This window comes from Scardinius erythrophthalmus (assembly GCF_964197995.2).
Source record: "Scardinius erythrophthalmus genome assembly, chromosome: 2".
Lineage (NCBI taxonomy): Eukaryota > Metazoa > Chordata > Actinopteri > Cypriniformes > Leuciscidae > Scardinius > Scardinius erythrophthalmus.
Window position 1 is genome coordinate 49538397 of NC_138222.1, and position 26637 is coordinate 49565033.

Below are 26637 nucleotides of genomic sequence, written 5' to 3' on the forward strand. Positions count from 1 at the left end.
AAATTCAGGGACACTTGTAGACAAGTGAAAAGGAACAATACAACATGTAGAGTGTGTATATAACAGAATATATCATTTTAGAATATCCAAAAATTATATTCTATATATAAAATATATATATATCTATATTATATTCAAAAACATAATTTTAGGTGTTATTCTTAAGTGCAGGTTGTTTAAAAACAAAAAAGTGTCTTTGTGAACCCTTACTTATGAAGTCCAATTCTGTTTTCTTTGGAAATATGTCCAAATATGGAAATAAAGTGAAGTTATATTATACAATGATTTGAATATGAAAATACAGCAACAATACCAGTGGCATCTGGCACATTTTCATTTAGTTCCTCATAAATATGCCAATGCCAACCATATTTTTATAGATGTCCAATCTAAAGTAAGTCTGCTGGTATCTTGCTTTCAATTTTAAGAGCTATACGTCAGCTGATCCAAATACCAACTGTCCAATCTAACAAGTATTCTTCAAGTCTACAATCCACCACAAGAAACTGATGTATCCAGCAAAACCCTTTTCCAGAGCTGGTGTGCTGTGCCAGCTACTGACGTGACTCATTTTTCCTTGGCTTGAGGTCATTGGTCATTTGGTTACAAACAAAACAAGCTTTCTTTGGCGAGTTACAGTAGGCTACATTGAATTTTAATGAGTGACCTCTGAAATGCTGGTACGGCCAGACACATTTTGACTCGCATTTTGCAATTAAATGTTTTGAAAGAAAGTATGAGTCCCATATGCAACGTCACGGAATGTCAAACACTTTAAAAAACATGGTAAACATTTAGTACCATTATCAAAGTACTGTTAAATGTTCCATCACCATTGAACCATGGTACTAGTAGCCTACTTTATTGGGTAAGCGTACTGTATGTACGTACCCCAGATATCAACGTTTACAACTTCTTTTTTAATTAAGTAGGAGAGACTGGGGCTCCCCAATTTGTTGAATAAATGTTATAGTTTACAATATCCCACATACACAACCTCCTCACCTGCACTGCAAACGCTGCACGGCGCGCTGAATCTAAAAAGGCTGCACGCGCACGACGCGCTAATTAATGCAAGCGTTCCAAACCAAACTCACTAAACGTGTTACGTTGCGTCGCGACGGAGACATTGTAGATGAGGAATACACATGTGGTGTCTAGTCAACAACATTATAAGATAGTCTAGTATTCTTACCACACACTTGAATGCATGATATATCCCGTAAAACCACGGAATAAAGCGGGGCTCCTCAGATGCTTTCGGTTCGGTTTCGTAGACGCTCAAGGATCAAACTAGATTTCTACTTCCTGATCGGGGACAATCTTTCCTGAGGAGTTGAGAGTCTGCTTCTCATTGCACGCACACACACACGCTAGCGCTTGTTTTCAAACCTGCTGGGGACTTTCCATAGACTATTGCTTGAGTCCATTATATTTCTGTATCGTAAATGTAACCGTCCCTCACAAATTTTACATTTCCAACAAGACATTAATAACTATGACACAGGTGTATTTTGTTGGCTGTCCATTTATAGGGTGACATCAGAGTTTATTGGGACACTGCCATTGAGATGACTTGGAAAAAGTTGATTGAATGCCAATCAACCTGAATTCACGGTTTCTGTTATGAAACCTGTTTACATGATCATTAGCAAAACTTGATTTGCCAAGTTTATTTCATTCACTTCAAATGTCTTCACAAGTCAAGTTCCAGCATATTTCACTATATGTGTGAGGACGTTGGCTAGTATCAAACTACATTATCTATAGAATATAAAAGAGGACACATAATAGATTTCTGTTTCTGGCACTTTTATGTCAGAGAGGCTCATTCTATTAAAAAACATATAAATAAAAAAATATATTTTTTGTAATGTGAAAGTCATATTTTAATCTATCTTAGAATGTTTTTACCATCTTTTCTTTTGCCGTTTTTGCAGAATTGTATTGCTTTTATTTTAGGATTTATGTAAATATGCTGGTATTCAAATACAGATTTTATTTTGGGATTACCACTCATACATTTACTACCTGACACTAGATACATTGTGACAGCAATAGATCCTGTATAAAAAAAAAAAAAAAAAAAAAAAAAAAAAAAGATGGGCACCCTTTCAGAAATGCCTTGAATTATTTTGTGCATTAGAGTTTTTACAGAATTTGCAATCATAAAATAAATTGTGGTTAATTTACCTTAATATATCAACACTCCCTGTTTCTTGTAATAAAAAGGTTTTATTTTTACAGCAAAAATGACAGGCCTTTTAATTATGGGGGGTAAAAAAAGTTGAGCCACTGTTTTATATCGTAACCAGATCTTGTAAAAACATACTGTATGCAAATGCACAAGTTGCAAATGCACTGTCCCTTTGTATATACTTAACTTTGGCCTATTTTGTGAAAATCAACCTTAGTACTCAAGGAAGTGATCAAGTTACCCTCATATGTTTGTGCCATTAAACCTAAATAACTAGGCACTAGTATAGAGTATATTTCGCACCACTTCAACAGATCAAAATGACAATAAACAGTTACTTAATATGATTTTTTTTTATTGATTCACTGATCCAGATTCATTTTTTAAAATCAATAGCTATTTAATAAGTCAAAGTAAACAATATATTTTAAACAATTATGTCAATTCACCTGTCATATGATGTGTATGTACATTTACAAAAGGAAATCACTTTTAATTCTAATTATACATTAACATATGCAGGGCAACACACCATATACCATATACAGTGCTGAGCATGATTCATCATTTCAATTTGCATTCAGCGTCACAAAGTGAATGTTGTAACAGTTAAATAATTTTTGCAGTTGTGTTTGGTGTCAGAGAAGCAGAAAATATTTAAGACAGCTTTGAGGCGAATTGCAGGACCATTTCGGAATTCCAATCCAAAAACTTGATTTTTACACATAACAGACTATACTTGGTTGCATATTTTGTTATATATTACCAGGAGACCTTTAAAGTCACCATGAAATCAAAATTGACCATTCTTGGTTTTGATGAAATATTGCATTATTTATTAAAAAATGATTTATTCATGCACATCATTATTATTTTATTTTTAATGAATGTGCAATCTTAATCTTTAATCAAAATAACTTTCCGTCCCTCTTGCAGCGACATCTCTTTCTGGTGATGTGTTTACTGGTGTGAGGGCGGGACAACCTGTCACTCACATGAGATTAACCAATAGCAAACCACAACCATCCAATCAATTCCAACTGGAAAAAAAATCAAGTCCCAGCCTAAATTTTGTCCTGTTAGAGAAGCCGTTTCACTCGTCACGATAGGGAGGAAGAAATCGCAACTTCCGCTTAATGACGACTTTAAGACCGCTGAGAAGAATTGAACCTCCAAATCAAAAGCAAAGCCTGTGAGTATGTGTTCAACCAGGCAAACAAGCAACAATGGTTTGCATGTGAATCTATTGCAATAACTATATAAAACATATGTACTTAAGTTGGATATAGTATATTTCTTTATATTACTAAATATTGAGAGATGATGGATGACTTTGCTTGATTTAAAAACATCCAAATTAAATAAAAAAAAATAAAAAAACACAAACTTTCTTTTAAATCTGTACAGCACATCTACATCAAATAAACAGACGGGTAGAAAAAGAGCTGAAATGAGACTGATGGTTAAAGCCAGAGTTTCTTCATCCGTAGATTGAAAGATGCTGTTATGAACACAGATAGATGGTGGAGCTTCAGATCACAGTTTCAGCTGCTCGCCGAGTCTAATAGTGATGGCTTTGACCTCGGTGTACTCCGCCAGTGCATACTCACCCCTGCACACACACACACATTTGAAGGAAATGTACATGCATAACCCAAATTGACAGAAAATAAGATTTTTACATTATATTATGAAAATAGCATTACATAACATAGACATTAGGGATGTATGTTCATATTATTAGACGGGTATGAAATGAGATAAAAACAAACGGAAAAACTGAACCCAAAGTATCAGCACTCACAGCTCTCGCCCGTTTCCTGACATCTTGTAGCCTCCGAATGGAGCTTGAGCATGTAAGGCATTGTAGCAGTTCACCCTGGAGAACACAAAGAAACATGACCTTTGACCTCACGTTGAAAATTCCAGCTCATGTCATTTTTGTATATACATAAGTGGCCGACCTAAGAAAATTGGCTTCTCTGCACTTTATTCAAACTTTTAATGAAATATTTATTACATATTTTGTTTGCATGTTGTAAAGTTGCGCCTTGAGGGTAAAACTAATGTGCGAGTTCCACGTTTTAATTATTTCACTTGTCATGATGCAAAGATACATACAGATTTTTTTTGGCCAAGCGGTCATACCAAGCTTGCACTCATTATTCCCAGCCAATAATTCAATAAATCACTATGTTTTCGCTATATTATTCATTTTAGCTATAATATTATTTTAGTAAAAAAGGATTTTGCGTTTTAGTAAAAAATCTTCTTTCCTCTTGCTTCCTTTTTTATTTGTATAGCACAATTTAATACAACAGGTGTTGCCCAAAGTGCTTCACAATCACAAGATCAAACACTTAGACAATATACTAAAATAAGAAAATAAATAAATATAAGGAAACACTAGCATATAAATAGTAACGATCAACACCCGATTCATGGAAGTTCCCAAATGGTATTTAAAAGTGTTTTTTTTTTAATAGCTTTTATAACATCATGGCCAGATGGAAGGAGCTGACCTCTGCAATCAAGGAGGGTATTGTTAAAATGGCTAAATCTGGTCAGTCTGCTCTTGGTATTGCTCATGTGCAGGACATGAATGGTGACAAAGTCCACAGAACTATTTAAAAAGCACAATGAGAGTGAGACCACTACCACGCAGAATGTAAAGTGCTATGGCTCTTCAAGGAAGACTAGTGAGCATTTTAACAGAAGGAAGAAAATCATCTGAATGTGGTGGGACCACCTCGAAACAAAAAAACCTCTTTGTGCAAAAAACACAAAGAACATTAGGTTTGGAGTATGAAAGATTGGAGCCGTGTTCTGCAGTCCGACAAGTCCAAATTTAACTTAGGATGGTGACAGGTATGTTCGTAGAAATGACTGGAGCGTTTTTATACTCGTTAAAGACATGCGTTGCACCATTAAGCACGGCAGGGGAAACAAAATGGTATTGGGGATGCATGTCTGTTGGAAGGATCTACAAAGTTTCTGGTACTTTGAAAATGGACCAATACTTGGGAATCAAATGCTTAGATTGTTTTATGTATATATCGGCTATTCTGCTTTGTAGATACTTTTGTGTTTGTTATTATAAATTACAGTCAGTGAATGTTTACACTCTAAAAGCTTACAAATGAACTGCACGAGTTTAGTGAGTCTCCTACCAGACGGTTCCAGCTTCCAGGGCCGCAGATACGCTCAAGGCACGATCGATGTTACGCGTGAACACGGCTGCCGTCAGGCCGTACTGTGAGCTGTTGGCCCTGTCGATCACCTCCTCCTGAGTCTTAAACTTCATGATGCATTGAACCGGCCCGAAGATCTGCAAAATACACACATCAGTGCAACACTAATGCCCAGGCTATTTACAGGTGCTTAAAGGAATAGTACATGCTAATAATAGTGGTGCCATTATTTACTCACTCTCCTGTCATTCCAACTATGCATGCTGAAAAAACGAAAGTTTTTTTCCATTCAACAAAAGTTTATAGTGATCATGTCTTTCAAAAAAGCGCACGTGGTTATCGTATGACTTTTACACTTTTATGATACATTAAATGGTGATTTAATTTGCAGCCAGGTGCATATTTTCAGACAGTCAGCTGAAATGACAAAGCGAATTAAAAAGTGAAATATATTTATATATAAACATTATATGGGTGCTGGTCTGATCAGCTCAGGGTTTGTTTGTGTTGTGTTTGTCTGGACCACCAGGGGCCTATACCATGAAGCCGGTTTAGGTGGCTAGCCAGCTATGTTTCAGTTTAGTTTGCGCCAACCCTGGGTTTTAGGCACGATGAAAGTGGTTTGGCTTTTAGCAGTGTTCATCGCCATAGTAACTTATGCTCCACGGCTAACCTGGTCCGGGGCAGGTTATGTTCCAGGTTAGAGGTTGCAAACCGAACTTGGACCAATCAGCTGTGAGCAAAGTGACACATGTCTGATGCGATAAAGTCACTCCACCTGTTTCTACTCCAAATTAAAGTTCACTATATAACAAATTCTGGCTTTTACTGATGCTTATTTAGAATAATAATTGTGTATGATTTAGATATTATTTATGTAATTATTATAGCCTTAATCCATCACACATGTACAATTTTAGTTGATTACGCACAGTTTAAATGAATACATATATAAATGTAATATAAATATGCTTTAGAATCAATAGATAAAGCTATAAAATGACTACATGTGAGCTTAAATGTTCAATTCTCTCTATACCTTTATCAACTGTACAAATTAACTTCACAAATTTTAATTGCACTGATAAAGAAAGACTTTTTCATTTAGTTGTCCTCTTTCATAGACAGCTATTTTCTTCTTGCTGTGTAAATTTGTTTAAATTCGTAATATTTTTCAACCTTGTAATATTCTGCAGAAGAGAGAAGTGAATCGCGCTGCTTCTCTCGCGAGAAATGAATCACAGTTTCACTCTTTCTCAGCATGTGATTGGCTGTTCGCTACTGATGTCATATCTAAACCCCCGAACTCAGGATCAAAGCCTGAGCTGACAGAGAAAGTTGATGATCAGCATCATGGTACAAACAAAGCCTGGTTGGATTGGTTTGGTTTGGTCAACTCGAAACTAATCCTGTAACCCTGAGTTTGTTCAGCTACCATCATGGTACAGGCCCCTGGTGTTTGTGTTGTCATGCCATGTGCTCTATAATTGTCTACTGTTACTCCGCCCATCTTGTTATGTCATTATGGCTCGCACCTGCTTTAGTTTATTTGTCACCCTTTATATTCCCCTCTTGTATTCAGTCTTATGCCAGATCGATTCTCTGCGTCGCTGAGTTTACCTTGATCTTGTCTTCCTGCCGTTTATCTGAAGTTTTTGAGAGTTGGTTATTTTATTTTTTCCTGTTTTTCTAGCCTTGTTTTTGAGCTCCCGTCTGGTTAGTTTAGTTTAGTTTTTTCTCCTCCCCTTCTGTTTTGCTCCCCAACTCCCCTGTCTGCTTTGGCTGCTGGATCCCATCCTTCCTGTTTAGCCTTCCTGCTCCCTTTTGGATCTTCCCTGCACACCCGCCCCAAGATTCCAGCTTCCACTGCCAGTTCCCTACCCCTACGTCCCCAGGTGTTCATCAATCATCAATGAGCTTGAAAATGGCTGCATCCGAAAACGTAGGCAACTGACTAGTTTCCTCGCTGCCCTATCAGCAAATGACTTCGCAGGCAGCGTTTGCTTGTGAAGGTTCCTTGCGAAACTGATTTTGTACAGAATTCTGAGGCAGTGTAACGGTTTAATGATCTACAGAAAAACAGAGCGAGCTTTGGTGAAAACTAAGTGAATATTTAATGACTACAAAAGTAACTTCTCGCTAGAAATGACATAAGTGAAAAACATTGATCAAAAATTTACATTTACACACAAACTGATGACCAGCCGCAATTTTCAGACGCCATCTTTATTTTTCTAGCTCAACTGTCACAGACTGGAAAAGCATAGGATTCTGAGATATATCAAAGGCGATGAAGGATACATCTATGCTGCCTTCAAAAATGGATCAGATGAAGGTATCTCAGGAGACAGGAAGTGAAATTAACATTGCATTCAGACGTGCCTTCCGACCTCTAAATGAGTCCTCCGAAGGTAGCATTTATCAGTTTTTGGACGCAGCCAATGGCTGGAATCTTTCCTGTTCCCCTTTTTGACTCTGGCCTTACAATTCCTCCCTATTTTGTGTGCCTTTGATAATCAATAAATCACTTATCGTTATTCCAGCATGAGATTCCTCCTCTTTTACCATCCTGACTATATATATATTGTATATACAGTATATGTGTTTAAATGCAAACATATTTCACTTTGAAAAAACAACAACAACAAAACACACACACACACACACACACACACACACACACACACACACACACACACACACACACACACACACACATATATATATATTTTTTTTTAAGAATACGGATACTGTATTTATTTGATTTGATCAGGCCATCTGAGGACAGACACTGATCACTGGTCTTTAATGCCACAATCATCCAGCAGATGGCAGTATAGGATACACATTTAGAATCCTGTCTCCTGGGCCCAGTTGTTCAAAAGCAGTCTGATCGGATAAGATTAAATCTTGAAAATGGGTTGTTCAAAAGAAAAGAAAAAAATTATGATATCAGATTAGGTTACAAAATCCAATCTTGGTTTTGATCTGGATCAAAATTATCAGATTGTGTTGATAAAAATTTTTAGTAAGACTTTCATTATCCTGATCCCAGTAGAAGGGTGGATTTCAGGAACAAAAATGTAATAACTTTTAAAATGGACATAAAATTACAACATTTGTATCATGTTTTTATATATATATATATATATATATATATATATATATATATGTATTGCTTGTAGTGGTCTGATTGTTTAAGGAAACTGAAAATGGAAGGCGATGTTTGTTTGTTTATGTTGTTTTCTTTCTCTTTAAATGAAACACTTAAAGTAACCCCACATCGACTCTTAAACCTGTTGTTCGTTCCATAGCCAGCAGCCTTCATTGTGAAGTGTAACCCCATTTTGAGCACTGGTAATCCAGATTTGGTAATCAAAAAAGATAAATAACTGTGTATCTGGATCAGCATGATACAATCCTATTTTGCTTTGAAAAACCGTCACAAAACTAAACTGGATGGCAAAACATAGGATTTCCAAATCTAGATCATTCTAATCCAGATTAATCCTTTTGAACTGGGCACTAAAGATATCTAGTTAGTTCAAAATTAAGGTTATGTCAATATCTAGTTGAGTCATGAAACTCCTGAGGGCGGAGGCTGATCGGTCCTTTACATGCAATCGCAAGCAATCAAATTTTTACTGCATGACACAATCTGATTGGCCTCTGCTGATCCTGAAGCCAATGAGATTGCTTGCTTAACATTTAAATAGTCTGGTTCGGTGTTTGCTGTCCTGCAGTGCACTCTGAAACCCTCCACCTCCCCCAGCTCCACCTGCCTAGATCTGCTACAGGATTTGTGACGATTTATGCAGCAGCAGCATATCTTACATGCTCACAGCTTGGTGTCTGTGTATCTGTTTGCAGTAGCAGGTTCATACTTTCTCTGCAGCAACATAATGTTTTTCATTAACATTAAAAATGATATTACATCTACACCATGTATGTAGCTGTTTTTCTATATGCTTTACAAATGATAGTGCACATACTATAACACTGAGCACAGAGGAGCGTCGTACCTCTTCTTTGGCAATACGCATGTGGTCTTTGATGTCAGAGAAGATGGTCGGATGGATGAACAGACCCCTGTCTTCCACTGCACAGCCGCCACACTCCAGCTTCGCCCCGTCCCTCTTCCCACTGTCCACCAGCGCCAGGATCTTATCAAACTGATGCTGGTCAATCTGACAGAAGAGCAGAAACACGTAAAGAACCTGAACACAGGAAGAAAAAACGTTCAAGTTAGTGAGTAAACCGAGTGATCACCTGTGGCCCGTGTGAGGTTTGCGGTTCCATAGGATCTCCAATCACAATATTCTTGGCTCTTTCCACACTGAGACGCACAAACTCATCATAAACCTGCTCTTCCACGTACACACGTGACGCAGCGGTGCACGCCTGACCCTGGTTGAAGAACGCGCCCTTCTGCGTCTCCTCCACCGCCGACTGCACTACACACACACACACACACTCATCAGTGTGCAATTTATACAAAACCTTTTCTTGTGTTATTTTCCCATGCCCTTATGCTTTGTTTCTTTCCGCAAAGCTGCAGTGCATTACGTAGCAGTTTGGTGCTCGTGCCAATGTTCATGCTTTGATTCATTTGTAAACTTGATAACATAATGCATTATATCATTACACCCTTTCTGGAGTTTAATGAGCTGTGCATTGGCATAAATCTGGGTTTGTGTGCAGATGTGAACATACATAATAATAGAGCAGCAAAGAGTTCACAGCTGCATGTGTGGTCTGCAGTATTGCAACATCACTGGGGCTGAATAAACTCTAGCCAAAAAAAAAAAAAAAAAAAGCCCATCAGAAATATAACTGTACCACAATCAAATGCACTTCAATGAACTTTAATCATACTGTACATTGGTCCAAAATGTATTTGGCAACTTAACCCTCATAAAGCTATCATATAAATCATCAACTTGATCAACATTTTGGTGAAAAAACTGTTGTACACTATACTTCTGCCATCTGATTGATAGTTCATAGCTTTTTAGAAAGTTAAAAGACTTTTAGCATAATTGTAAAAACGTCCACCTTCGGGTTATTGTAAACATCTTTTTGCTGTTAAACCTTTACAGATTTTTATAAATTAAAGTAAGAATAGCTTTTATATTGTTAGAAATATTTCAAGACGAACACTTACTGGACTGAAGCAGGTTTAATTGATTATCCATACATAATTTCTTTTTTTTTTTATAGAAAAATCATGTTAAAATGTGCATATCAGATATGATACATCAGGCTTCTCTCGATCATCATTGTATTGCATTGCATTATATGTTTTGACCCTGCATAAAAACTAGAGTTTAGTATTTAAATATGAACTTAATAAGACATAATAATGGAGATACAGCGTGATAACTGATATTTATAAGCATTTTATGTAAGTAGTCTGTTATACTGTTATAAAGATCTCACTAATTTGGCCATATACATAACCACATCTGCACCAAATTGCATAATTTTGCTCAGTTTGGGCCTCTGAAAAATTTCATATTCTCACTATATCATACTAGATGAGCCATGTATCAAATAGAATACTAAACAAAAACATATATGCAAACCTTTTTTGTCTAAAGGTTCAATTACCTTCTATTAAAAATGTAAAAAAATCAGCTTTACAGGGTTCAGTCATTTACATTCATGCATTTGGCAGATGATTGATGATCAATTTGATTGAAAAGTGTACTATTTTCCTTTAAAATAAATGCACTTTGTTTTTGTTTTATAATGCAATGACATTCAGACTTTTTAAAGTGTCCCTTAAGGGTCTAAATACTTTCCACTCTTTGAAACGAAGACCAGTACGTCTTGATTTAGGAACATACTGCACACATCGTTCCCATTCCCTGTTTTTCCCAGCCTCCCCAGTGCAATCATTATTGTTTCAGCAGTGAGATCTGGCAAACCACATCACTCACGGTCTGAGTCAGCAAACACAATGCAGGGGTTTTTTCCCCCCAGCTCCAGAGTCACTCTTTTCAGGTTGCTCTTGGCCGCCTCCGCTTTGATCAACTGGCCCACCTGAACACAAACACAGCGCATGACAATAAGGAGAGCGGGGAGCGCAGCCGGCGCTTGCTAATGATGCTTCCGTAAGCTGGTCTGTTGTATGTAACTTATGAATATCATCTGGTTTGTCATCTAGATAATGACGGGAAACTACCAAACCAGCACAGCGCTTTGAAATACTACCGTTCATAGCACTGAGATTCAGCTCGCATAGATCTCATCCTATAGAACTGATATTTCAACAAAATGGTTTATTAGTACTTGAGGTGACACATCATTTTCCATAGGTGAAATAAATCATCTCAATTCTTAATCTCTGCAATTAAAGTTATTCATACAGCAAACAATATATATATATATATTCATATATATTTTTAAATGTATTTCAAAATTCGTAAAAACTTGCATTAAGATTCGGTTAACACTTTACAATATGGTTCCATTTGTTAACATTGGCTAACATGAACTAACATTGAACAATACTTCAAGAGCATTTATTAATCTTAATGTTAATCTCAACAACATTTTTGAAATCAAAAGTTGTATCTGTTAACATTAGTTAATTTACTGTGAACTAACATGAACATTTTATTAACTAACATTAGCAAAGGTTATTACATGGCTTGCTGGTTGAATTCTAATGTAGAATGCGGTCTGTTATTTCTTGATAACAGACCGCTGCTAAGTTTAACACACCGTTGCCATGAAAAACAGAGCGTTGCTATGGACGCAGGATTCTAACCGTAGAGACGGAACGGACTATTTTCTTTAGCGGAAGCAATACAATTATTTTTAAATCAATAAACCCCTTTTTAATCAATATTTTGTGTCAAATTATTGATTTATTTGGTAGGTAGCCATGTAATAAGTGGGATAATGTAGAGCGATAACATTATCCCTTACTTAATAAAAACTGTAAAAAATATGTTGCTCATAGTTAGTTCATGTTAGTTTAAGCATTAACTAATGTTAACAAATGAGATATTGTAAAGTGTTGCCAAGATATATAGCTTACAAAGAAATATATAGCATATAAAGCACACTGCTTTATAAATATACACTTTATAAATATATAAGTTGTAGTAATTAATTTATATATTGCATGTTTTCAATCTAAATATGAAGAGTTCAGATGCAAAAGCCTCTAAGTGCCATCTGAAATTTTCTTCTAGAATGATCATTTTTATCAAGCTCGTATATTTAAGTTTAGTAATTTCACTTAAATGGCAATGCAAATTACCTATGAATTGTCATTTAAGGGAAATTACTGAAGTTAAATATACAAGCATGATAAAAATGATCATTCTAGAAGAAAATTTCAGATGGCACTTAGAGGCTTTTGCATCTGAACTCTTCATATATTTATATTATCCAGAATCTATTTTTAAAAATACAGTTTGCCTTTACCTAAAATGTATTTTAAGATTGAAAATGTATTTTGAAGAACACATGTGAAGGTTCTGTTAAATAGATTTGCCTAAGCTGCACCGTTCACCACATTTATTTAAAATATATTTTGGTAAAATAAACCAAGCTCTGAAAAAGCAACCTTTGAGCAATATCATTTAGCCTGAGCTTTTCCCCATTAGTTGCTCACCTCTGTAGAGCCTGTGAACGCCACTTTGTCAATGTTCATATGACTGGCGATCGCTGCTCCAGCCGTAGATCCAAACCCAGGTACGATATTCACGACTCCAGGTGGAAAGCCAGCCTGACATGATGAAAAGAAAGGGCTTTATTTTTACTATGTACAAAAACATACAGGCTTAATACTGTGTGATATGGCTTAATACTTTCTACTAAAGAAGGGTAAATGAATAGGTAAAAAAAAACTTCCCATGGGGACAGAGACAGCAAGACTGTTGATGTACACAAAGAGACGCTTTTCTTTTGAGGACTTTAAACCACACTGATCTCATTGATAATGATGAAGACATTAATCAGCTCTTTTTTAGATACAGAGGGCTTGAATAGAAAGCGAAGGGCGGTTGACAGAAGGCTTGCAGCTGCAGTTTTAGTCCATGTCATTACGGCAATTCATGAGTCCTGCTCTCTTTGAAGAATTAAACATGATAATTTGAGCGTTTTGTATAAGCAGAGACAGAGCAAAAACTCATGACCCACAATGCAGCGGAGTCATTCTGTAATACAGCCAGGGGCTTTCAAGTTCAAATCTTTCAATAAACATATATAATAAATTTAATTACTTGTGTTACTCAATAAATTTAATTTGTTATAAGATAAGAATAAAGCGTAATACTTTCAATACATAAACACTTTTTAGTTAAAATGTACACTACTGTAAATATTTTTTCATAACTAATTTTTTTTTATTAAATCTATGATATCGGTAACACTTTACAATAAGTTCTCATTTGTTAACATTTCTCAATGCATTAACTAACACGAACAAACAATGAACTATATGCACATTAACCAATGTTATCAGATTCAACATTTGATCTTAAAAATGTATTAGTAAATGTTGAGATTAACATTAACTAAGATTAATTAATGCTGTAGAAGTATTGATCATTGTTAGTTCATGTTAACTAATGTTACTAAATGGAACCTTTTTGTAAAGTGTTACCGAAATATCCAAAGTGACTTATGAGGATATAATAACCATAAGCAAATAATCCAAGAAAGAAATCAATAGTGTTATTCTTACGATGCCTGTGCTGTGTCTACACTGTAAAAATAAAAGGTGCCTGGAGGAACCTTTTGGGGTTCTTCACTTCGCCACACCGGCGGAACCGTCTGTAGATCCTCTAGGCACCCTTTAAAAAGGGCCGGTTCTCTGAGGAACCACACAGGTTTCCTGAGGAACTCTGATATTAGGCACTGTGTGGAACCACTTTGGGTGCCTCCAGGAACCAAATTTCATTTTTTTTAAATATTTAATTTCATATTGTTACTATGGTTACCTTTGACATCTATTATAATAAACAAATTGAACCAAATACAAAATAAGAATTGTTTATTGATATCCATTTTTATACATACACTTCCATGCACATGGGGAAAAAAGCTAACTACAGATTAATATCAATGAATACACAAAAAAATAGTATAATACATAAGCAACATGAATAATCAACCATGTATATACAATAGATAAACAAGAAAAGACATCTCAACAAAATGCATGGAAACACATGTTCCACGAAATAAATCAATGTAAATAAAATTACATTTGAACTAATTAAAAATGTCCATCATACTTAACTTTAACACATTTGTGTTTCAGTCCGATGGTAAGTCTAACATCACTGTTTCCAAGTCCAAAAGCTCTATCAGATGCCAAAAACAAACAACAGTGCTAATATACACTCATTGTGCTGTAACCTTTATCTCTATACTGAAATCTCAGATTGTTAGTTATTCAGCTATTTTGAATCATAAAATGTTTAAGTCTGGGATGCCGTTAGACTGGAGTCTATAATGTACACTATGGCTTTTGAAAATCTTAAATGTGTGACTTGAATCAACAGTGTTCATAAATGGTTGTTGAGTATTCTCATGAAACAAGATAGAGGAAGTAGAGGCTTCGACCCGGAAACAGTATTAAGGTGCAGTAAAATGATCTGTTGTTCTGTGAATGTTCACTGGGGAATTCCAGTCATTTTACTAAGAATCCACACGATCAGCAATTTCGTTTGTGGTCAAAAATGTCACTATGGGACCAAGTTGGTGTGAGGTACTTAACGAGTTAGAAAAGTGAAAAGGTACAGCATCGTTTTCCGTTTGTTTTTCCTCTGTTCTGGTGGATAGTCCAGGCACTTCAATGATTTTCAGGTCTACAGGAGGATTTTTATTCTTGATCAAACTTGTATTTCAGCTTATTTCAGATCCCTGCAAAGTACAAAATTTACTGTTAGTAATGTTATTAAAGTGATAGTTGTGAAATTTAAATAATTTCCTCAGCCTTGTGACGTTCCAAACCTGTTTGACTTTCTGTCTGTGGAACCCAAAAGCAGATCTCAGGCATAATGCAACCCCAGTCACCGTTCAATTTCACTGCATGAAACACAAGCAGAAAAAAAATGTGTAAATCATTCATGAAACCATTCTTATGTACACTTGTCTAGTTCAATTCAATACAACACTTTATGTAAAAATGGTTAAGATCCAAAAATGTCCCAGAAAAGATCCTAAAAATAATCAATGAGTTCACAACTCATGTGTTATGGGTTGTGTTGCAAGTCTTCTGAAGCCTAATAGCTTTTTCCTTTTTTTTTTTTTTTTTTTTTTGTCGAAAAAGACTAAACTTGAAGTTATAATTCAGAGTTAAAATGTCTATAGCATTTTTTGTGAATCAAACCTGTGATATTATTTTTCTGAGTAACATGAATGAGATTTGAGATCATGAGAAAAGATTTTCAGAGAATAACTGATTTAAAAAACACAAGTACACAGTCAAACAATACAATTGCACACAGAGAAAGTTCATAGTAATAAAGTACAGCATGTGGTGCAGGTAACTTACTGTAATTCAATGTTGCCACTGAAATGTTCAGATTATTTTAGAAATGTAATGGTTGTTCTGGGGAAACAAAAGAACAAAGCTGATTATTCACAACATAATATTTATTGACCAGTAAATGGCTTTAAAATGGTATTTGAGAGAATGAGGGCACCTGTAACGTTAGTAAGTAAAGTTAACGTTAGGCTAAACAAAAACAGAGCAAACTATAACCTGTTTTTGTTATTCATAACAATCAGAGAATTTTCTAAATTAGTTAGGCAATTTGAAGACACAGTTGTATAAAATATGTTGAATTGAATGACTAAATCAATCTAAGACAATAAGTCAATCATTTCCATTTGTTCATTAGATCAACGTAGTTAGCATCGCGGCTAAAAACAGATACTGTGCAATAAACGAGTGGTAAACACTGTAAAAACGTAGTAATGTATAATAAATTTAGTTTATATATATGTGTGTTTAAATATATAGTGAGTAGACTCTGTATTTATATTTATTTGGCGAGTTTACAAACCTTGTAATGGAGAGCCGAACAAACGGCGGAAGCTTTGATGAGAGGAGCCGTTACTTTCAAACCGATGACGTCGATCAGCTGAGCTTTGTTGCGCGCGAGCAGCGCGAGGATCACTGAAGCGACGACAGCAGAGGAATAGCAGCAGTTTCGTGACTGAATAAAACTTCTCTCCTCCTGCTTCTTCTTCTTCATATAATATTATTATTATTTAGTGTTGTTGTTTAAGGTTTAAATGACTTAATAAAATAGGCCTATACTAAATATATGTAATCTACCCAAGTGAAAAAGACTAGGTTACTGTTAAATGTATTAAAATGCATTAAAGTATATTTGTATTGTAGGTCTACTAAAAACACACTCAAGTAAATTTTTAATACATTTAATAGTACGTCTTTTTCACCTGGGTATGTATACTGAATCAAACTTAAGTAGCCTATAATAATAATAATAATAGGATAATAATAATAATAATAGAATAATAATCTAATTCTGGCCTCACTGAACCATTGGGTTCCTCCAGATGCTGGCTTTAACTTAAGAGATCTTCCAGGAACCACTTAAATGTTAAAAGATCTTCCAATAACCCTTCTATCGCATTCAAGTTCCTCTATTTTCCCCCAAAGCACTTCGAGGTCTCATAGTAATGAAAAGGTGACTCCAGAACCTCTGAAGTAAATACAAAGTGCTTAAAGGATCCCATAAGTTCCAGCAAGAACCTCAAAGATTGTCAATGCTCTTCCAGTAACCCTTCTATAGGAAAAAGAGCTTTGAGGCACCAAAATTACATTTTGAAGTTCCTTGAGTATCCAACAGGATACTTGAGGCTCCTTTAGTTTTTACAGTGTAGTGTTTTGCAAGGACTTTTATGTTGAAGTGTATTCTTAGTTTCCATTGTTTCTGTTCACTTCCTGTGTTTGGTTCCTGTTTTGCCTTGTACCTTGTTTGTCGCCATAGTTACCCTCCTTAGTCCCCATGACATCAAATCATCAACACCTGTCCCTTGTCAGCCCCTTATTAACCTGTCAATTTAAACCTCTGCGCTTCAGTTGTGGTTTGTCGGTCGTTGCTCTCTGTGGATTACTCTTGTTCTCTGTGGATTATCTGTGTTTATGTTTTTGTTAATAATAAACTGTTGGGTTTGCATTTGGATTCTCTGCCTCGTCCTTGCTCACGTTACAGTTATAGTATGATTTTTTATTTATTTAATAATTGTATTTGTTGTCATTTATTTATTATTTTATTATCTTATTTTATATAAAATACACTGTAAAAAGTGTTCAGTTCACTTACTTAAAAAAAATTTAGTAAACTTGTTTCCTTCAATTTATTAAGTTAAATTTAATGCTTAATTGAAAAAAAATTGCCTTGACAATTCCACATTACTTTTTCGATTAAGCATGACGTTTATTAAATACAATTTTAAGGCAATGGGTTTCCTCATTTTTTTCCTCAAGTTAAGTCAACTGATCACTTTTTACAGTGTAGCAAATTACACAAAAAGATTTGCTCAATGCCTCAACCAATCAGAATCAAGTATTCCATTAAGTCATTATTAGTGCTGTCAAATTGATTTGATGCAATTAATAGCATCTAACATCTAACTGTATGTGTGTACATATTATCATGAATAAATTAATGAATGAGGTATTTATATAGCGCTTTCATATGTACTATTGTACACCCAAACGCCATTATATTTATATATATATATGTCTGTATGTGTATACTATATTTATATTTACACATATATAAATATATACACACACCTACACAAACCTTTATGTTAGATGCGATTAATCGTGATTGACAGCACTAGTCATTATATATTGGGGTGCAAAAAAGCCTCTGGCAAACTTAAATTTGGCATTTCTCTCATAATCTCACGATCCCCCAGCAGATCCATCATGAAGCCCTGGTTGGGAAACACTGACTTACAAAGTTTATGCAACATGCACAGTCAAACCGCAGAATCTGGGATGCAAGAAAGGCAACGCTGATGCAATCAATCATCAGTGTCCATGTTAATAAAATCAACTCCAACAAACCAAACAAATCCCATGAGCCACCGCTGCACCCTCACCTCCTTTATGAGAGCTCCAACATGAAGAGCCGTCAGCGGGGTCTGTTCAGCGGGTTTAATGACCACCGTGTTCCCGCAGGCCAAAGCCGGAGCGATCTTCCACGAAAACATCAGCAGAGGGAAGTTCCACTATAAATGCAGAAGAAGATTACAATTAAATACACAAACACATGTACATCAGCACAGCTGCACTAGTTTGATTTCACCTGACTGCTATTGCACTGGCATTGCTTTTTGAAACAAGATTTGAACATGTCAGGTGCTTGCTAATGAATTCTGAGTGGTTGCTATGTGGTTGCTAGAGTATTATGGGTTGTTACTACAAGCTATAGAAATTTGGAGGCTAAAAGAAGAAGAAAAAGCAGAAGCAGAAAACATTTTCTGCCAGAAGTGAAGGAGCCACAGTTGTTTTTAAATATGAGAGCACACCAACAAGTCTAATTGCTGTTCTCTGTAAAATTAGTTACACAAATATGTACACAAATCACTTGTTTACCAGAAAAGAGTTGTTATTTTTTACATCTTCTTGGATGTTGTCATGGCAATTAGACATAATTATATCTCTGGATTGCATTTTCACTTTTCTTATTTTTCTTTCTGAGTGACTCATTGCTCTGAATGCCAACTTTGCTTTCTCTGATTACCACCAAATCAATCCCAAATATGAATAATGACTTTATGATATAATCTCCAGTGTCTATCAACAGTTTGTGCTTTGTTTCCAAAGCAACATAAGACAATAAAAAGCCAGCCATTGATGGACTAAGATTCTTGGATGGCCTGATTTGATTAATGATATATGTACGTTTTTTTAAAAAAATATGGTGTATCATCGATGACAATAACTTAATTTAGTCAAGAATTACCCACCCAGGAGAATCTTCAAACAAACCTTTAAATTATGATAACTATAATTATTTTCAGAAAGAAAGATTTCCCTTATTATTGTATGGTATTCATTAAACCTTTTTTTTTTTTTGTCTAAAAATTGCACAAAGTTACTAACTTCACTGTCATGGTGTTAGGGTTTTATCTGTGGTTGCTAGGGTGTGACCTCAAATAAGGTGACTGTATAAACAGCACTGAATAAATTTGTCTACAATAGGTTGCTAGGTGGTTGCTAGGGTGCAATATGCATAACTTGCACCCACTCTAGCAACCATTCAGAACTCCATAGCAAGTAAAAAATAGTGTTTAACAGCAGAATTCCTGGTGAAAAACTATTACTCGTGATGCTGTACAGACAATTACACCAATCAGAGAGTCGAAAAAAGCAACACGCTACAAAATAGCTCTATTGCTCAGCCCACTCCCACGAAGCACTGCGAATGGTGTAATCGAGTCGCCCTCAAAATACTGAAATGTTTGTACACTGTAAAAAAAATATTGTTGGTTAAACTTAAAAAAGTAAATTACCTGGTTGCCTTAAAATTTTGAGTTCATTGAAATTACAATTTTTAGTTAATACGATGAAGGAGATTGGTCTAATAAATATAAACCCAAAATATTGTTATCTGAACCACATTAATTATTTGACAAAAGATAAAAAGTTGTGATAAATTATGAAAATAATTTTTACAGTGCATATATGAACATTTTGCAAAAAAATTCAAATATTGCTTTTATATACAGTAATCAACATATGTAAATAAGTAGTTTTATATTTCTCCATCGATTATGCTGCTCACAATGCTTCATGGGATTGTAGTTCTTAGAGCCGTTAAGTAAACAGTCTTGTACCTTTGTATTTTTGTACGATTTTCCTTCAAATCAAAGTTTGTAATGTTGTGATTCAACTCATAGCTGTTCATGGCTTATAACTCTTTAACGAAGACTATTTTAAAATCCCTATGGTAAAAAAAAATATATGAAAAAAAAAAAAAAACTTCAGAACCAGAGCCGCTGAAAAAGGCGGGCGGCCACTGTTGTACTCTCTACCCTCTATCTGAGAGTCAAATCACACTTTCATCTCATACCTCACGTTCACCGTGCTTTTCTGTCATTGGAATTAGTGGGGATTTAGAGCTTCACAAAAGATCCGGCAGAACTCTGATAGAGTTATGTCAAGAGAGAAAACAGGCTCTTTTACAGTAAGGAAACAAAACAAGGCCTTGTGGTTTCAGAGAGCTGATGCTCGTGCAAGCTTTCATAAACATTAATAAGCTTCAGTGGCACGTGAGATCATAATACGCTCGTCTCGTGTGATGTCTGTGAGAGGGAGTGGTGTATTTGTATTCGTCCGTGTGTGAGAGTGTGTATCTGTATCCAAGGTGTTTCCTTACATGCATCTGAAAGACTCTAGACAGGCGTTGGCTACAGTACACTGTAAACCTAACGCTCAAAATACTTAATTAGTTTGAGTAGGACAAACTTAAATTAAACTAATCAGTTCAGTCAAATTAACTTTTATGAGTATTTAGCACTTTCTTTTTCTTTCAAGTTCACAGAACTGATATATTTTAAGTAAGCTGAACTGTTTCATTGTTTTGAGTTTTATGAAATGATTTATTTTAATTTAAACAAACTTAAGTTTAACTGAAACGGCTGGGATGTCTATTTCCCAGCATGCTTTGCCGATGGCACTTGAATGGGAGAGTAAATGCTAAAATTAAGCGTAATATAATGTTTTTTTTTTGTGCAAGATTAATGTTAAGTGGGAGATTGAGTATTGATTAATGTTTTGTTATGCTAATTTAGAAGAATTTCTGTTAATGTTGGTTTTAAAACCCAACAAGTTAACTCAACTCAAACCGATTGAGGAAACTGATTGCGGCAAACCATTTAAGTTTAAAAATAAATACATATGAGTATTGTGAACTTATATATATATTGAGTCATCAATATATCAATGATTGCCTTAAAGTTCTGCTAACTTATTCGGGTTTACAGTGTATATAAACAATGCTGCGACAAAGCCATCATGTATGTGTGATTCAGCACTCACAGGAGCTTACTGTGTTTATGTTCTTAACCATGTTCGAGTTGAATCGAGTATGTTTCTTTTTTTATTTATTTTATTATACTGTCAAATTCACAAATTAAGTGCATTTTGCAAGCATTGAAGATACACAGCTTCCCGTCCCGGGGAAACTATGACAATTTTACTTGCATACTACAAGCTAATCATAATTTAGTCTTGCGTAGCCAGACCTTTAGAGTGACGGAATACCTTCATCGTAGCTTTCATTGGCCAAGGACCGCCCCGCCCCTACGTTTGACTGACATGTAACGCAACCAATCACAGTTACTCTGAGCTAGGGCGATGGCATTAAACAAAATTTGAACAGATTATGGGTATGTTTACACGACAGCGATGTACTAAAAACTGAAAAGTTTTTCTTTTCCGTTTTTTGTGTACAGACAACAATGTTGTCAAAACGTGATCCCTGTTCACATGGATCTGCAAAAATGACAAAAAATGCTGTATTATGCTGTCAGGCCAGTGGTTGGCGATCTCACTTTATAACGAAAAACAACATGCCTATAGACTGAACACGTAATGTACATGACATCACCGTTTTGACAAATTCACATTTTTGGTCCTGTCACAAATGGAACCCTAAAGGTGATGATACACAGGACAACTTTTTGAGCAATATTGCTGGGCAATCTTGCCGAGCGATTGTTGCTTGGGCACTTTCCCATTGAAAATGGGGAATAAATTTCTATCTGGATAATTTAGATCGCTCGTGGGCCCTGTGTCTCATCTGGTTGCCCGTTGATGGCAACATTGCCCAGCAACATTGCTCAAAAAGTTGCCCTTTGTATCATCACCTTAAGTCCTCGCAATCTTCCTTCGAGTGCACTTTCATGACGTAATGCCACTTTGGTCCTGTCCCAAATGGCACACTTCATGTGCACTTGTGGCCATTTTGGACAGGGCCTTTGACTGTCAGGTAGAAGTCTGCTGTGGAGCTCGCAAGCTTTTGTAACATTTATAAGACTTTATACGATGTTTTTAAGACTTCTAATCCATTAAATAATCCTTAAAAATCTATATCATAGTTTCCAAAACAATATTAAGCAACACAACTGTTTTCAACATTGATTATAATAAGAAATGTTTCTTGAGCACCAAATCAGCATGTTAGAATGGTTTCTGAGAAAAAAAAAACCACAGACCCCAAACTTTTGAATAGTTATAATATATTATTTTGTAATATTGTTTATTAATTATTTAGAATATTTTTTAAATATAATAAAATAAATATAATAATTAAAATAAATAATAAATATAATTAACTAAATAAATATATAAATAATAATAAAATAAAAAAATACATCTAAATATACCAATTAAAAAGCAGGCTGTACCACAACATCCCGATTTGATCCACACGCGCACAAAAAAACAAACAAAAAAAACATTAATGGAAAATTGCCACAAACTCACCGGAATAATTGCTCCACACACACCGACGGGCTCATGTTTGGTAAAACACACAAAGTTTTCATCTGTTGGGAAGAAAAGAAATAAGGAAGTCAAGGGGCACTAAACACTATAACACACTAAGCTCCCCTTTGATATACAATCATTGTTTCCTTGGGAAGCTCTTGGATGTGACCACCGAAAACCAAACATGAAAGACAAAGGATTGGGAAAAACACACAGCGACGGTTTCAATGGCCCACACAAAGCTCTGGTCAGGAAGAGTGTATATGTTCTGCTGCTTTTTTTTTCTTCTGCTTTCACCGGAGACACGTTGAAACGAGAGAGGCCTGAGGTGTGTGAGAAGTCTGGGCAGCAGTTCAAACCCGCTGCAGATCTGCTCTTGGCTTGGATGCACACCTTTGTTCGCCCTCACTGGTCTCCTTCTCCCTTTGCTCTCTCTCCCAGGAGTCAGATAACCAGTCAGGGGTAATGTAAGGTAGCAATGCTGTTTTATCACATCTCTTCGCACTTGAACCTTTCCGTTGGAAAATGCCATAAGATTGGCCAATTTACCACTTCCTTGTTCCAATGTGTATCCAGTTAAAGATTTGAGTGGCCTCGCAAAGTATTGCACAACGACTGATTATTAAGGGAACAGTTCTTCCAAAAATGAAAATTCTGTCATTATTTACTCACCATCATGTACGTACGCTGCTATTTTCTATGTGAACAGAAGTGCGAGGGAAGATTTTCAGTGAAATAATATCAAAATAAAGGTTTGGAACAGCATGAGGGTGCTAATGAGTCCTGCTAATGACAACTCTCAGAGGCAAACACCTCTGTTAAAACCCTGTTAAAACACTCACAATGAGTCATTCTCTCTGGTCCAAAACCTAGTATGCTGCCTATTTAGACAGTATTTTAAGAAATCATCAGTGGGAGGCAGCAGGATTATCCTCACAATACTGTATCATCTTTTGAACAAATTCACATCACAAGTACACTACTTTTCTAAGTTTAGGGTCAGTTAGATATTTTAATGTTTATTAAAGAAGTCTCTTATTATCACTAAAACTGCATTTATTTGATTAAAAATACAGTAGAAACAGTAATATTGTGACATATTATTACAATTTCAAACTGTTTTCTATTTGAATATATGGTCACACTTTACAATAAGGTTCATTAGTTAAGATAAGTTAATGTATTAACTAATATGACCTAACCATGAGCAATCCATTTGTTACTGTATTTGTTCATCTTTGTTAACGTTAGTTCATAAAAATACAGCTGTTCATTATTAGTTAATAGTGCATTAACTAATGTTAACAAGACGTTAATAAAGTATTAGTAAATGTTGAAATTTACATTAACAAAGATTAATAAATACTGTATATGTGCAGTTCATTATTAGTTCGTGTTAACTAATGTAGTTAACTATTGTTAACTAACGAACCTTATTGTAAAGTGTTACCGAATATATTTTAAAGTGTAATTTATTCCTGTGATACAAAGCTGAATCAGCATCAATACTCGGGTCTTCAGTGTCACATGATCCTTCAGAAATCATTCTAATGTTTGCTGCTCAAGACAAATTTATTATTCTTATCAATTCTGAAAACAGTTGTGCTGCTTCATGTTTATGGAAACCTTTTTTCCAAGATTCTATGACGAATGGAAAGTTCAAAAGAACAGCATTTGAAATAGATTTGAAATAGAAATCTTTTAGTAAGTCTTTACTGTCACTTTTTGTCAATTAAAAGCATCCTTGCTGAATAAACGTATATGCAATCCTAGAATACACTTTGATGAGTTTAGTGGGGAAAAAAAGATTTAATTTGTTGGTTAGATTTTTTTTATTTTTGTATTTCTTTATATATATATATATATACACGCACGCACGCACGCACACACACACACACATATATATATATATATATATATATATACCGGTATACTAGATTTTGGAAGAGAGTGTGAGCTTCATAAGACACATTGAAAGCCTTCCAATTAAAACTACAGCCCAACAACAAACTCGGACTTGCTGCTGACACCAGCATACGAAACTCCCACAAACATATATGACATTTCATATATCTGTGCATGGATACGTGGGAGCCACGCCTGTTAATCTACCACAGCCGGCCTCTCCGAGACCTGACCTTCTCGTGTTTCCCCATGCTGCAATGTGTCGGGGTGATTACAGACTTGACGACTCCCTCACACAATGCTCATCTCTGGCTGGGATCAGCCAACTGATCCGACAGTGCTGCTTATCAAAGGTTAAATTTACATGGCATCTAAGGGGTTTATTTCAGCAAACTGTACGTTTCCAAAGCCTCGCCCACCGACTTTTCCAGCAGGAACTAATTCATTTGTATGGACTGAAAATAATAATAATAATACTGTAATCTGACACATTAACAACCAATCAAAACATATCTGATGTTTGATAAGCATTTATGTGGAGCAGGATTGAATTGCCACACCCATGAAATAGAAAATCCTGTTGCTCATTGCTTAACCCTAAAGTTTACCATATCATATTTGATAAGCAAAATTCGAAGGCCTCTAAATTATCAAAATGATAAAAAAATTGCTTAAAAAAAACGTGTACACAGTCTACTGTAAGCCTTCTGTCATCTGATTCATAGTTCATAGTATAATTTAGTATAAATTGTAGTATAATTGTAAAATATCTCCCTTAAGCTTGTGGTCTTTTTGCAATGAATTCTTTAATGATTTTTATTATTTTAAGTTAATAAAGAATAACTTTTAAAATTCTTAGTAATATTTCAAGATGAACATACTGGACTGAAGCCAATCAGGTTTACTTGATTATTATAAAAATCATGTTAAAATGTGAGAATCAAATATGATACATCAGGCTTTTGAGGAATGTTTATTTGTTCATCTCTCAATCATCATTGTATTGCATTGCATTATATGTTTTGCTCCCTACAATGAGTTTTGATCATAAGACTAAGCATTTAAATACCAGGTTATTGGGAGATATAGAGTGACAACTGATTTATTCATGCAAGTATTCTGCTATACAGTTATAAAACGCTTATTGATGACGAGGTGTAAGAATTTAATTTAGCTTTTTTGTCATGTAAATATCAGCAACTGCACCAAATGGAATAATTTTTACTTAGTTTGGGCCTATAATATAATAATAATAGGTGTTTTTCCTTCTAAAGTATGATTTGTATTTACCATATTCTATTGTCCATATTTACCATATATACCATATTTTCCTATATCATACTATGAGCCATAAAAGCTATCTAATATGATTCTCAACAAAAAAAAACATGTGCATTATTTTTTTTATTTAGTTTTTCTCATATGTCAGGCTTTACATGGTTAACCTGTCCAAATATCATATATGCATAAAAAAGCTTATTTTGTGTGCATCTTTTTATCTAGTTGGGACCCAATGCAACATGCCTGAAGTGATAGCCACCTCTGTCTGCGGGTGGAAATGTCAAATTGGCCAGACTGGTCTTCTAATTGGCACGTCGACAAACCAAGTTAATCCGGCTAATGCAATGAACCCTAAACAACACATTTTTCCAAATAAACACTTGAGTTGGGCAGTAGGCGGTTGACGTATGCTAATTGGCAGCTGTTATCAATGGGGAAATTCAAAGCGGCTTCAGTCACGCACCGTGTTCCAGCCCTCAAAAGAGCGAGATATTCTATCTGGCCGCTGATTCCCTGAACTCCAGCTCATCTGCGGCACTAGCGGCCGTACC

General features: G+C 35.3%; 3 protein-coding genes and 1 long non-coding RNA gene across 4 annotated transcripts in view; all 4 read right to left on the minus strand.

The window, feature by feature from the left end:
* lrrk1 (leucine-rich repeat kinase 1) overlaps nt 1–1330 on the minus strand; it is a 102562-nt gene extending 101232 nt beyond the window's left edge. The window contains exon 1 of the mRNA XM_081393904.1: nt 1196–1330. The gene's annotated coding sequence lies outside the window, so the exon portion shown is untranslated. The remainder of the gene's footprint in view (nt 1–1195) is intronic.
* LOC308687382 (uncharacterized protein) overlaps nt 1–26637 on the minus strand; it is a 439906-nt gene that overhangs the window by 129684 nt on the left and 283585 nt on the right. The gene's annotated exons all lie outside the window — the stretch shown is intronic.
* The window catches only part of aldh1a3 (aldehyde dehydrogenase 1 family, member A3), a 28796-nt gene continuing 4715 nt past the window's right edge, over nt 2557–26637 (minus strand). Inside the window, exons 5-13 of the mRNA XM_081351929.1 lie at nt 22898–22959; nt 18505–18633; nt 13019–13132; nt 11331–11433; nt 9658–9842; nt 9411–9575; nt 5368–5525; nt 4002–4076; nt 2557–3809 (exon numbers count right to left, since the gene is read on the minus strand). Coding sequence (XP_081208055.1) covers nt 3734–3809; nt 4002–4076; nt 5368–5525; nt 9411–9575; nt 9658–9842; nt 11331–11433; nt 13019–13132; nt 18505–18633; nt 22898–22959 — 1067 coding nt within the window. The 3' untranslated portion in view covers nt 2557–3733. The remainder of the gene's footprint in view (nt 3810–4001; nt 4077–5367; nt 5526–9410; nt 9576–9657; nt 9843–11330; nt 11434–13018; nt 13133–18504; nt 18634–22897; nt 22960–26637) is intronic.
* Nucleotides 15366–16489, minus strand: LOC308681593. The gene is made up of 3 exons (XR_014029045.1): nt 16425–16489; nt 15911–15967; nt 15366–15441 (listed from the first exon to the last, which is right to left on the minus strand). It is a non-coding gene; the product is annotated as an uncharacterized lncRNA (long non-coding RNA).